This window comes from Giraffa tippelskirchi, chromosome 5 (assembly GCF_054371585.1).
Source record: "Giraffa tippelskirchi isolate mGirTip1 chromosome 5, T2T-mGirTip1v1.2.pri, whole genome shotgun sequence".
In the NCBI taxonomy this organism is placed as follows: domain Eukaryota; kingdom Metazoa; phylum Chordata; class Mammalia; order Artiodactyla; family Giraffidae; genus Giraffa; species Giraffa tippelskirchi.
Window position 1 is genome coordinate 72,457,658 of NC_137279.1, and position 11,190 is coordinate 72,468,847.

General features: G+C 40.4%; 1 protein-coding gene across 3 annotated transcripts in view; it reads right to left on the minus strand.

Annotated features, from left to right (window-relative positions):
- Window positions 1–10,303, minus strand: part of LOC145507225 (potassium channel subfamily T member 2) — a 406,914-nt gene extending 396,611 nt beyond the window's left edge. For all 3 annotated transcript variants that reach the window (XM_081493298.1, XM_081493297.1, XM_081493299.1), the window contains exon 1: window positions 9,687–10,303. In XM_081493298.1, the coding sequence (XP_081349424.1) occupies window positions 9,687–9,781 (95 nt within the window). In that variant the 5' untranslated portion in view covers window positions 9,782–10,303. The remainder of the gene's footprint in view (window positions 1–9,686) is intronic.
- Between the last annotated feature and the right edge of the window lie 887 nt (window positions 10,304–11,190).

The window sequence follows — 11,190 nt, forward strand, 5'->3', positions numbered from 1 at the left end:
ATAAGAGTTCATCATTCTGTTTCTGTGCAAGGTGCAGTGCAAGGAAGCCAAGAACAAGCTGCCCTTTAGTCCTTAGATTCAGAGGTTTCTGGCTTTCCGTGCAAGGTCCTATTCTCACAGACTTGGGCAGGGTGAAAAGTAGAAGTAATAAAACTCTGAGTTCCAGGAAGACACACACACAGAGAAATGATTCTTGATCTTTAAAACTGGGGCATCACTGCAGTAGTGCTAAGAGAGCTAAGGGGCTTTCCAGATGGTGCAGCAGTAAAGAATCCGCCTGCTAATGCAGAAGACGCAGAAGCCGCAGGTTCCACTCCTGGGTCAGGAAGATCCCCAAGAGGAGGAAATGGCAACCAACTCCAATATTCTTGTCTGGAGAATCCTATGGACAGAGGAGCCTGGGCTACAGCCCATGGGGTCACAAAAGAGTTGGACGTGACTGAGCATACTGAGCAAGAGAGTTGAAGCACAGTCCAAAGACAGGTCCAGTAATGAGTCTGAACAGGAAAGGGACTCACTGCCAGTCAACAGTGCCCTATGGACCAGCCAGGCTTGTCAGCCTGAGTTTCTCTGTCTGCTTTTCCCTCATTGCTTCTATTTGTCAAGGAAAAAGAAAAGAAAAAGACAAAGATCAATATGATTGATCCAAGAAAAAATTGGGGAGAGAAATTTCACTTCCCTTGTCTTGTTTTTCTGCAAACTCTCTTTCCTGAACCCCTAGAAGTACATCCCCTCTACTCCTTTCAGGAGATGAGAACTTTTCAGCCTCTATGGAATAACCTCCCCAACTCCAAACCCATCCCCACTTCCCAGCCAAAGCAGACAAGTAAACCTACCAGGGATACATTGAATTCATTTACATAAATAATTTACTTTTCCAGGTAAGAGCAGTGCTTCCTCCTTCCCTTGAAACTATACTACATCTCAGATTATCCTTAAGAGAATCTAGTTCTGGTTATTAAGGCAACAAGGTCAGAAATTTTGTGTTCACTCTTCAGCTTCCAGATGACCAGACATAAAGGACCCAAGGCCAGTCTCAGAGTGCTTTCTTGCCTTCACAATGTCTGAGCTTCTATTTATCTGCTGGAAACACATACGTGGTCTCTCTTGTACATGACAGATATGCAATCAAATATCACAGTGGTTCGAGGTCATGCAGTACCCAGATGCTGGGACAAATGATGAGGCCAACTGTACATGAACAAAGCTTTGGGTTAGAGAGATAGTGGAGAATACAAGGGAACCTCAGCTCCTAAGGAACCACAGCCTCTTTCTTCAATACATGAGTGTATAACAAAACAACAGTGACATAATATGTAATTTAGAAATGTTATCAATATTAATGATTGCCTTAGGCAAAAGAAAACTAATAATGTAATTTGGTTGGTGGAATAAAGCTCATGATTGCAATATGTGGCAAATTTCTTGGTTTCTATGTCAATTAGAATTGAAGCACAGTAATCATTATTTATAAGTGTGTATTAGGTATAAATATTTAATATGGATTATATTAAATGTTTGACAGATTAACAATGTTCCATATTTTATAGAAATGCAAGGGTAAAATATGTATCTAAGGTAGTCTTTATAATTTGCTTCTTCATAACGTTTGGGTCATTTGCTTACAACTTTAGAAACCTTACATACCACCCCCGTGACTACCAGAGAGAAGTTCCTGGCTCAGTTTACCTTTATCTGTTCTACCTGGGCGGTACACTCAGTGTAAAGGGGACTGCAAGTCCCCCCACTTTGCTTGGATTGTAGTTTTTATGACTGCATAGAACCAGTTTGAACTTGTACTGAGGCTGAGATTTTCTCAGTGCTATATATGCACCCTTCTTCTCACTATTCTCCAAGTAATTTTCTCTTAAATTGCAATTTGATTACTATCTGATGATTAAGATCCCAAGACCAATTTAAAAAATTCCATATCTAGTCAAAAACTGTCAAAGAGTAAAAGTAACTGTTCTTCTGAATAGTTACTTATTGTTTTGATTATTTTATAGAGAAATTTTAAATTAGCAACTTAAAACTTAGGAAAAACATTAGTTTAAAAATACCTTGATTGAAAAAAATCTTGATCAAAAGTATCAAATATTGCTCAGAAAAGGTCACCATTATTTAATTTCACAGTATAAATATACAAAGCAACTGGTGAAATATCACTGTAAAAAATATTTATTTTTGCTTCATTTTCTAAAGGCAATTGAGACAAGCACAACACATAAGTAAGACAACATTGGCAATACACAAATTCACTAATAAAAACAGATGAACCATCAACGACAAAATAATATATAAACATATGAACAAGAGCATGACTGGAAAACCCAAAAGTATCACATTTAGTATTAACCTAAAGGTACAGGTTATGGCTAAGTATATTATTAATTTAAAGTTTATTTTGTACCAATAATGAAGACCACAATAAATTTTCCTTTATATTATTTCTCTTAAAAAAAAAAAAGGAAAGTGTTAGTTACTCAGTTACGTCTGACTCCTTTGGGACCCCATGGACTGTAGCTCACCAGGCTCCTCTGTTTCTGGGATGTCAAGCAAGAATACTGTAGTGGGTTGCCATTTCCTTCTCCATATATATATACGTAATATATATATACATATATATATGTACATATATACATATGTACATATACGTGTACATATATACATATGTATATAATATACATGTATATGTATATTATATGTATTATATACATATAATATATATATTACATATATATATGTATAGTCAATTTTTACACCATTACCTATTTCAGTAGCAGATAATATTTTATTGCCTTATTCATAGAGATTTCTCTTAATATGATAGCTCTAACAGATATAGAACTATCTGGACTCTCAAATAATAAGTGCTGAAGTCATTTTTATAGATATTGCATATGCATGGTTGGCTCCACTATATATAGATAATTGGATAATTAATTAAACAGTAAAATTAAAACAATTATTTTTAATAGCACAAAATATTTTAAAAGTGTATTACTGACCTGAATATAAACATTCAGAATAAGAACTTTACATTAAATGGATACTTTCAAAATAATACATAATTTAATAAGGGAGATAAAATTGATGACATATAAATTTGACATGTGCCAATCCAAAACCATTTCCCCAATTCGATTTGATTATATAAAGTCACAGAAAATATTTTTTTAAATAGAAAACTAAAAATAAATAAAGAGAAAAAATAACAACAAAAAAATGAAGTCACATATTTACACTGTATGATATATAAACTTATCTATACTCCAAAAACTATCCAACAGTCTCTCCATTTTATAAATACCTCTTCACTATTAATTGGCTGAATTGCACTTTTTGTTCAAGTTCTTTATATTTTCAATTACTACAATGCATTAGGTGACTTGTTTGCATTATGTGTAAATGCCAACTATAAAATATGAATGATACACTTAAAATTACTTGAGTTGCAACACCTGACCAAATATCTGAACAGTAGAAAAATGTTAATTATGTAAATGGCCTTCTCCCATATGACTGTAACTGAGAATTGTCCATTAGCAGCAATTTATCTATGATTATGATAATCTATCCACATCTACTGCATTGTGTTCCAAACCTTAAAATTACTAAGTCATGATGAAGGATGAGAAGGGCTTGTCCAAACTGTCTGAAGACATTTAAGACCTGAAATTTACCAATCTTTAACTGCAGGAGAATATTCTAAATTTTTATTTTTTTATGAATCTTAAAACATTAAATAGGAAAAAAATGTATTTTAACCCTACAATTTTACATATTACAGAATGGCCCCCACAGAAGATCAATTAAATTTTCAGGTTCTACTCATATTGGTTTCAATACAGAGTAACTTTGATGATATTAAGTAGTCTAAATATTAGATTTAAAGTATATAGAAGACTTTGAGCCATCTCTAATATAGTGATTTTAGCTACTTTATTTTCAAGCAAACACTGAATATCCTGCTTACAAATGGTGGATGCTCTTCTTGACAGTCTCAAAATAGAAATTCTGCAAGGACATCATTATAACATAAGCAATACTGTCAACATTCTGGCAGAAATTCACTTAAAATTATATCTGTGAACTCCTCCCTGATGAAGCCTTGTTTTCATATTCTTTCTTATGTTTTTCCCAAAGCCTAACTTCATGAGGCCCTGAGATATAGCATGCATTCAAACATTAGCTGACTGGATAAAAGACTACTCAGTTCAGTTCAGTAACTCAGTCATGTTCAACTCTTTGTGATCCTATGGACTGCAGGATGCCAGGCTTCCCTGTCCATCACTAACTCCCAGAGCTCACTCAAACTCATGTCCATTGAGTCGGTGATGCCATCCAACCATCTCATCCTCTGTCGTCTCCTTCTCCTCCTGACTTCAGTCTTTCCCAGCATCAAGGTATTTTCAAATGAGTCAGTTCTTCGCATCAGGTGGCCAAACTATTGGGAGTTTCAGCTTCAGCATCAGTCCTTCCAATGAATATTCAAGACTGATTTTCTTTAGGATTGACTGGTTTCATCTCTTTGCAGTCCAAGGGACTCTCAAGAGTCTTCTCCAACACCACAGTTCAAAAGCATCAATTCTTTGGTGCTCAGCCTCCCTTATGGTCTAGCTCTCATATCCATACATGAATACTGGAAAACCCATAGCTTTGACTACACTGACCATTGCCAGTAAAGTAATATCTCTGTTTTTAATACACTATCTAGGTTTGTCATAGTTTTTCTTCCAAGGAGCCAGCATCTTTTAATTTCATGGCTGTGTCACCATCTGCAGTGATTCTGGAGCCAAAGAAAATAAAGTCTGTCAGTGTTTCCATTGTTTCCCCATTTATTTGCCATGAAGTGATGGGACCAGATGCCATGATCTTTTGTTTTCTGAATGTTGAGTTTTAAGTCAACTTTTTCACTCTCCTCTTTCAGTTTCATCAAGAGGCTCTTTAGTTCCTCTTCACTTTCTGCCATAAGGGTGGTGTCATCTGTATAGCTGAGGTTATTGATATTTCTCCCTGCAATCTTGATTCCAGGTTGTGCTTCATCCAGCAAGGCATTTTGCATGGAAGATCCCTTGGAGAAAGAAAAGGCAACCTACTCCAGTATTCTTGCCTGAGAAATCCCATGGACAGAGGAGCCTGGTAGGCTACAGTCCATGGGGTCACAAAGAGTCAGACATGACTGAGCATGAGCATTAGAGGATAAGATTTACACAAAGATGCCTTGATGTGCAGAGAAGGCAATAGCAACCCACTCCAGTATTCTTGCCTAGAAAATCCCATGGACGGAGGAGCCTGGTAGGCTGCAGTCCATGGGGTTGCTAAGAGTGGGACACGACTGAGCGATTTCACCTTCACTTTTCACTTTCATGCATTGGAGAAGGAAATGGCAACCCACTCCAGTGTTCTTGCCTGGAGAATCCCAGGGACGGGGGAGCCTGATGGGCTGCCTGTCTATGGGGTCGCACAGAGTCAGACACGACTGAAGTGACTTAGCGGCAGCAGCAGTATTAATGTGTATATTACATAAGCATTCCATATATTTCATATAGAATACAGATGTATTACATATACATTATACATATACATACATATTACATGTATTTTACATATGTGTCTGTTTCCCTAGCAAAAGGTGGTACAATATAAATATAAGTGACTTATCCGTGGTTAGTTTACAGAAAATCTATAGTGTGGAATATACACTTCTATATTATTACAGACTCACAAATACTCCCTCTTTAACACTACCCCTTCACATATCAGTGATATGCCTCACTCATTTTTATATGCCAATCCACCATATCCTATTAAGACTGAACTTGAAATTCTTAGAATGAAGAGCTCTACTTTCCTCTCCTCTAATTCTCCTCCATCATTTCTATAATGTGCCTCTAGATGGGGAAGATATCCATCTTGGTGCAGATTCCACCAGAAGCAGACCTTGAGATAAGGATGGAAGCATAAGTAGTTTACTTGGGAAATGATCCAGAAAATACCAGTTAGGGAGAGAGGGAAGAAAGCTAATAAAGCTCACAATATCAAGCCAGTTACCCCCCTATGCCAATTAGAGTGGGGTCCCATAGGACACAGTACAAAGAACATAAGCCAGAATAGTCCCAACCAAGGAACTAGGAGGCTACAGTACTTATCTAACAAATCTGTATTTACTCAGTGGTACTTCTGGCTTGCTCTCCAAGAGGGCCGGGTGTGCATGTAAGGCCAAGAGGAAACAAACAAAAAATATCAGGCAGAGGGTGTTCCTAGAAAATATCCAGGCAATATGGGCAGAGCACTAAATGCATCTGTTGGCAGAACTGTCTACTTATTCCCGGATTAAAGAGTGCTTCCTCCTTTTCTCTGTAGGAATTGAGCCCACGAAGATAACTGAGAAAAACATTGCTATGCACACTTAATTGCAAAGAAAAGTTTGTGACTACACTAAAGGCCAAAGAGATGACTTCACTTACAAACTTTGACTTGTAGATTAAGAAGGGAATGCAATGAAGAGCACCTCACCTAAGCTAGATTCCATAAAATTATTCTTATAAATTGAAATTTAATTATGTGGAGGGAAATTAGGAGCTTCTTAAGTAATTTGAGTCACAAAGGACTGAACCCAAGTGTCATCTTTACACTTGTAAGGTATATCACCATAACAAGTATTTAATTTCCCAGAAACTGAGTTTCCTAGTCCTTAAAATAATTACCTATAATTCAAGGGCTACCAGAGAATTGACTGAAATAATATATATCGTAAGTTAACATATACATATGTCTTTACATGTATGTTACACACACACATACATATATAACATATAGGATAGTTAACATATAGCACTAGCTAAGTACTTAGTGTCAACTAGGTGTTAGTTTTACAGAAATATCTTACATAAATAAAACTACTGAAATTCGTAACAGCTGAATGACTTGCCTAAGGTCACTCAGGTGGTGAATAAATAAGCACAGCATTGAAATCTGGGTCCTCCCTATTAATCAAAGGATCTTGTCTTCAAAGATGGACAACAAACATAACCAAAACTAAACAGTAAGTTTTCATGGAGGCACAAAATTACCTTTAAATGTGAATGGACAATGTTAAAAATGTTAATACTGCAACCAAATAGGACCCTATGGGGAGTTCCCAAGACAGATTCCCACCCCTCACCATGTCCTCTGCTTGCCCCTTGTCTGTAGAAAACTTTAGCCTCCGAGGCTGAGTTCCAACGAATAAATTTAATTGGAGAAGTGGGGAAATGGCAGAAAGAAAGGAAAACAGTCAAGCAAAACAAAATAAGAATATGTGAGCCATCAAACAAAGTCAGGGACCTCAACGGCCATCAAAACTTTCTTAGACCTGATCTTTAGGCTGTTCTGCAGACACTAAGACCCCCACTAGGTGGAAGAAGTTAACTTCCTGCTATCCCCAACCTGGTAGACCCCAAGCTGATTTAGAACCAGAAGGTTGAACATGCAGATTCCCGATTACCTCATCACCAACCAATCAAAAGAATGTCCAGGAGCTGATCACACACTACACAACTTCCCCTCCCCCACATTCTGTCTTTAAAAACATCTCCCTGAAAGCTATTAGGAAGTTTAGGCATTTCCAGAACCAGCTACCTGGACTCCTTGCTTGGTGCCCTGAAATAAAGGCTGCACTTGCCAGGGCTTCCCTGGTGGCTCAGATGGTAAAGAGTCTGCCTGCAGTGTGGGAGACTGGGGTTCCATCCCTAGGTCAGGAAGTTTCCCCTGGAGAAGGCAAGTATTCCACTCCAGTATTCTTCCCTGGAAAATCCCATGGATAGAGGAGCCTGGCAGGCTACAGCCCACACGCTTGCAAAGTGTTGGACACGACTGAGCGACTTCACTTTTTCTTTTGTCTTCACCACAAAGCATTGTCAGTAGATTGGCTTTACTGCACAGGCAAGTGGACCCAGTTTAGTTTGGTAACAATACTTTATTAGTAAATACAGCCTAATTTTAGAGTTAAACTTGGGCTAGTATAAACTTTTAAAAGGGATTTTAAAAGTGCAGAATATTTTTTAACATGGTAATGACTCATTTAGGATGCATTCAACTAACCAAAATTCTTAATTACCTAAAAATCTTCAGTATCCCTAGAAAAGTGAGGGCAACCCCATGAGCAATCATGATCTTGGATACAATGTTTAAAAGACAAACAAGGCTACCACCACAAGTCTGCAATATGTCCTCTATGTACTCTGCCCAACTCACATTTTTGCAATGAGGATTTCTATCCAATTAATACATGATGATCCTGACATCCTGAAGTAACAAATATAGATCTAATCACTATGAACACCAAACTGCACTTGATGAGCCACTGAGCTAAGTCAAAATAGTGTATCTAAATGCCAATTAGCACTGAAATTTGTTTAAATATTCTTTTCTTCATCTTTAGTCAACCAGAACACCTTACTTTCCAAGCATACTGGTATGAATTCTTTAATTTTTATCAATATATACATTTTTGCCTAAAGAGACTGAACTGAAATATCATCTACAAAACATCCATATCCCTTTAAATTACTAATATGAGACCAAAGAAGAAGGCCACAGTTGATGACCCAGATAAAATCCCTTGTGTGTAGTGTGGGTTTGTATTGGGAGCTGAGATGGGAGGAAGGTATTTCCCAGTGGTTGAACAAGGAGATTCTGAATGGAGCCAATAATGGGTTTTTTATGTAATTAAAACAGAACATCAATACCAAACTGAAGTTTAACAAAACATTTCAATTGAGTTGAAAGTCTAGTTAGTACACAGATATTATTTTAAAATAAGGAAATGTGGCATGTGATACCTAAATGACTATTTCAGAAAATACCAAATTCAATGAAACATAAAATATGCTTTTTTAAAAAAAATAATAAGACATAACAAGAGTAATTCCAAAAGTTTAACGAGGCAAAGCAGTGATGCTACAGATAAAACGCATGAGCAATATTTTGCTAATAACACTCTAGTTTTGAAAATTATGTTTTAATTTTGTGACATATATAATATTTAGGTTAAATACATTATTTATGAGAAGGTTGGATCATGCTATACGAACACATTATGAATAATAGTCATGGTTACCCGTTCAAAGTGAGTTTTTTCCATTGCAAACGCTGTCATTTTCACTAACTACCTGTTACATATTGAAACCAACTGTCTACCTGCGTCTCCAAATGTTTAAAAAGCATAAAATTCCCAGTGGCAGGTGAACACCTAATCAGGACAATACCGACACGGAATAAGTAAACAGGTGCAGGAGATTTGGGTGCTTTTTCAATCAACTCGGATGCAGTTTCAAATTTGATTCACAACATCCGAGGGAAAAAAATGAAAACTGATCGGCAGTGATGTTGCGTGCCATTTGGACGTACTCTACCTCGCACACCAGCCTCATCCACACCCTGGGAAAGCATAGATAGACAAAAGAATAAGCACCAAATAAATGCAATAAATACATTGCAGGGGTCCAAAAGTGAAAAGAAGGAGTTCCTTGCCTACACCAGTTGCCTTACAGTCAAAATGGAGAGACACGTCAGAGTCCCTGTCCCTCCCTCCCCCAAGCTCTGGCTCCCTTTCCTCGTCTCCCTCCTTTTAGCCTTTCAGCCTCCCCATCCCTCCCTTTTCCAGCTATATCTCCGGAGCCACACTGCAACACACCACTCACCTGTCGTCGTTCTGCCATCCCTGGTCCCCGAGCAGCAAATCCCGAAACCTGTACCTGGGAGGCAGAGGGGGCACTTCGCTCTCCAGATCAACCATCCTTCCTCAAAGAGTGGGAAATGTGAGACAACGAATGGAGGAGGCGAAGAGGGCGAGCGAAAGAAAATATTGCAGGGAGTTGGGGGGGCGAGGACTTCTTTAAAGGCGGCGGCGGGAGGGGGGACCGCTGCAGGGGAAGGGGCCTGGGAGGGGGGAGGGGGGGTCTGCGCCCAGCCGGAAGCTGAGGCCGAAAGGGTTCGGCTCCTCTCCTCCGGAGGGTGTGATGGGGATGATGCAAACCCAGTCCAGGAGCAAAAGTCTGGCTCTGACAAGGACCGACGATGCCAAGGAACCGCCCCCAGGCTGGGCGCCGCCTCTGGTCGCCAGGACTCGGGGGAGGCGGGAATGCAAAAGTTACTTCGCCCGAAAAAAAGAGAAAAGACGCGCGGTGCCTAGAAAGAGGGGAGAGGGGTGGGCGTGCGCGCAGCGCGAGGGTGAAAGCCCGTCCCGCCCCGCTGCAGGCGCGAGCCTCCTCGGAGCGTACAGCCCAGCCTGCAGCAGGTCCCAGCGGGCGGGCGTCCCGCAAGGCCGCGCAGGCGCCGGGGGGCCTGGGATTGGGGGTCCCGGCGCAGCGCAAGGGCTCTCCCCGTGGGCGGGGCCGCCGCGGAGGCCCCGCCAATGAGACGCCCTCCGTTAGCATAACGGTGACGGAGGTGCCAGGGGACGACCAATGGGGGCGAGCCTAATTAGTGGGTTCCCGGGCTGAGACCCCCCCGCTCCGGAGGAGGGGGACCCGCGCGCGTCGAGTGTCCCCAGGTCACCCGGCTCCTCGTCTTTGGCCGCCTTCAGCCAGGTAGGCGGTGTGGAAATGGCACGTTCCTGGAGAGGGAATCCCCGCTCCCAGCCTCAGGAAAGTCCTAGCCTTTTTTTTTTTTCTCACAGACTGACTGAAAGCCAGGGAGGTGTTTCCCTGATACTGGAAAGGAATGAATAAGGGCTACTTTAGGCCGCTGCAGGGAAGTGTTTAGATGCTGGCAGGGAGGGCGCGTTGGAATGCGTGGAGGATGACGTGCTAGGGAGGGCAAGCGTGTGGTGCTGTGGGCTTCCATGTGGCCTTCGCCTTGCTCAGTGCACCCCTGTTAGTGGTCCACGTGGGCAGAGGAAGGGTGAACCCGAGGGTCCACAGCCTGCTTTTCAGAATGGACCGCAGCTAATGGGAACATGTCCTATTTGCCTATGTTGCTCTTCTACCAAACACCGATTCCATCAGGGTATGTATGTACATTCAGACACCAACTATTTCTCCTCTGAGAGACACGGGCCTGAGGCTACAGAGAAGATTGTGTCATGGCAAGTGGCCTCAGGGATCTCATCGTTTGCTTGGAGGATCAAATTTATAAATGAAGTGATACAACATGAGACACAGTAATCCAGCAACATGCAGAGTTTTGGAAATACCTATGAGATAA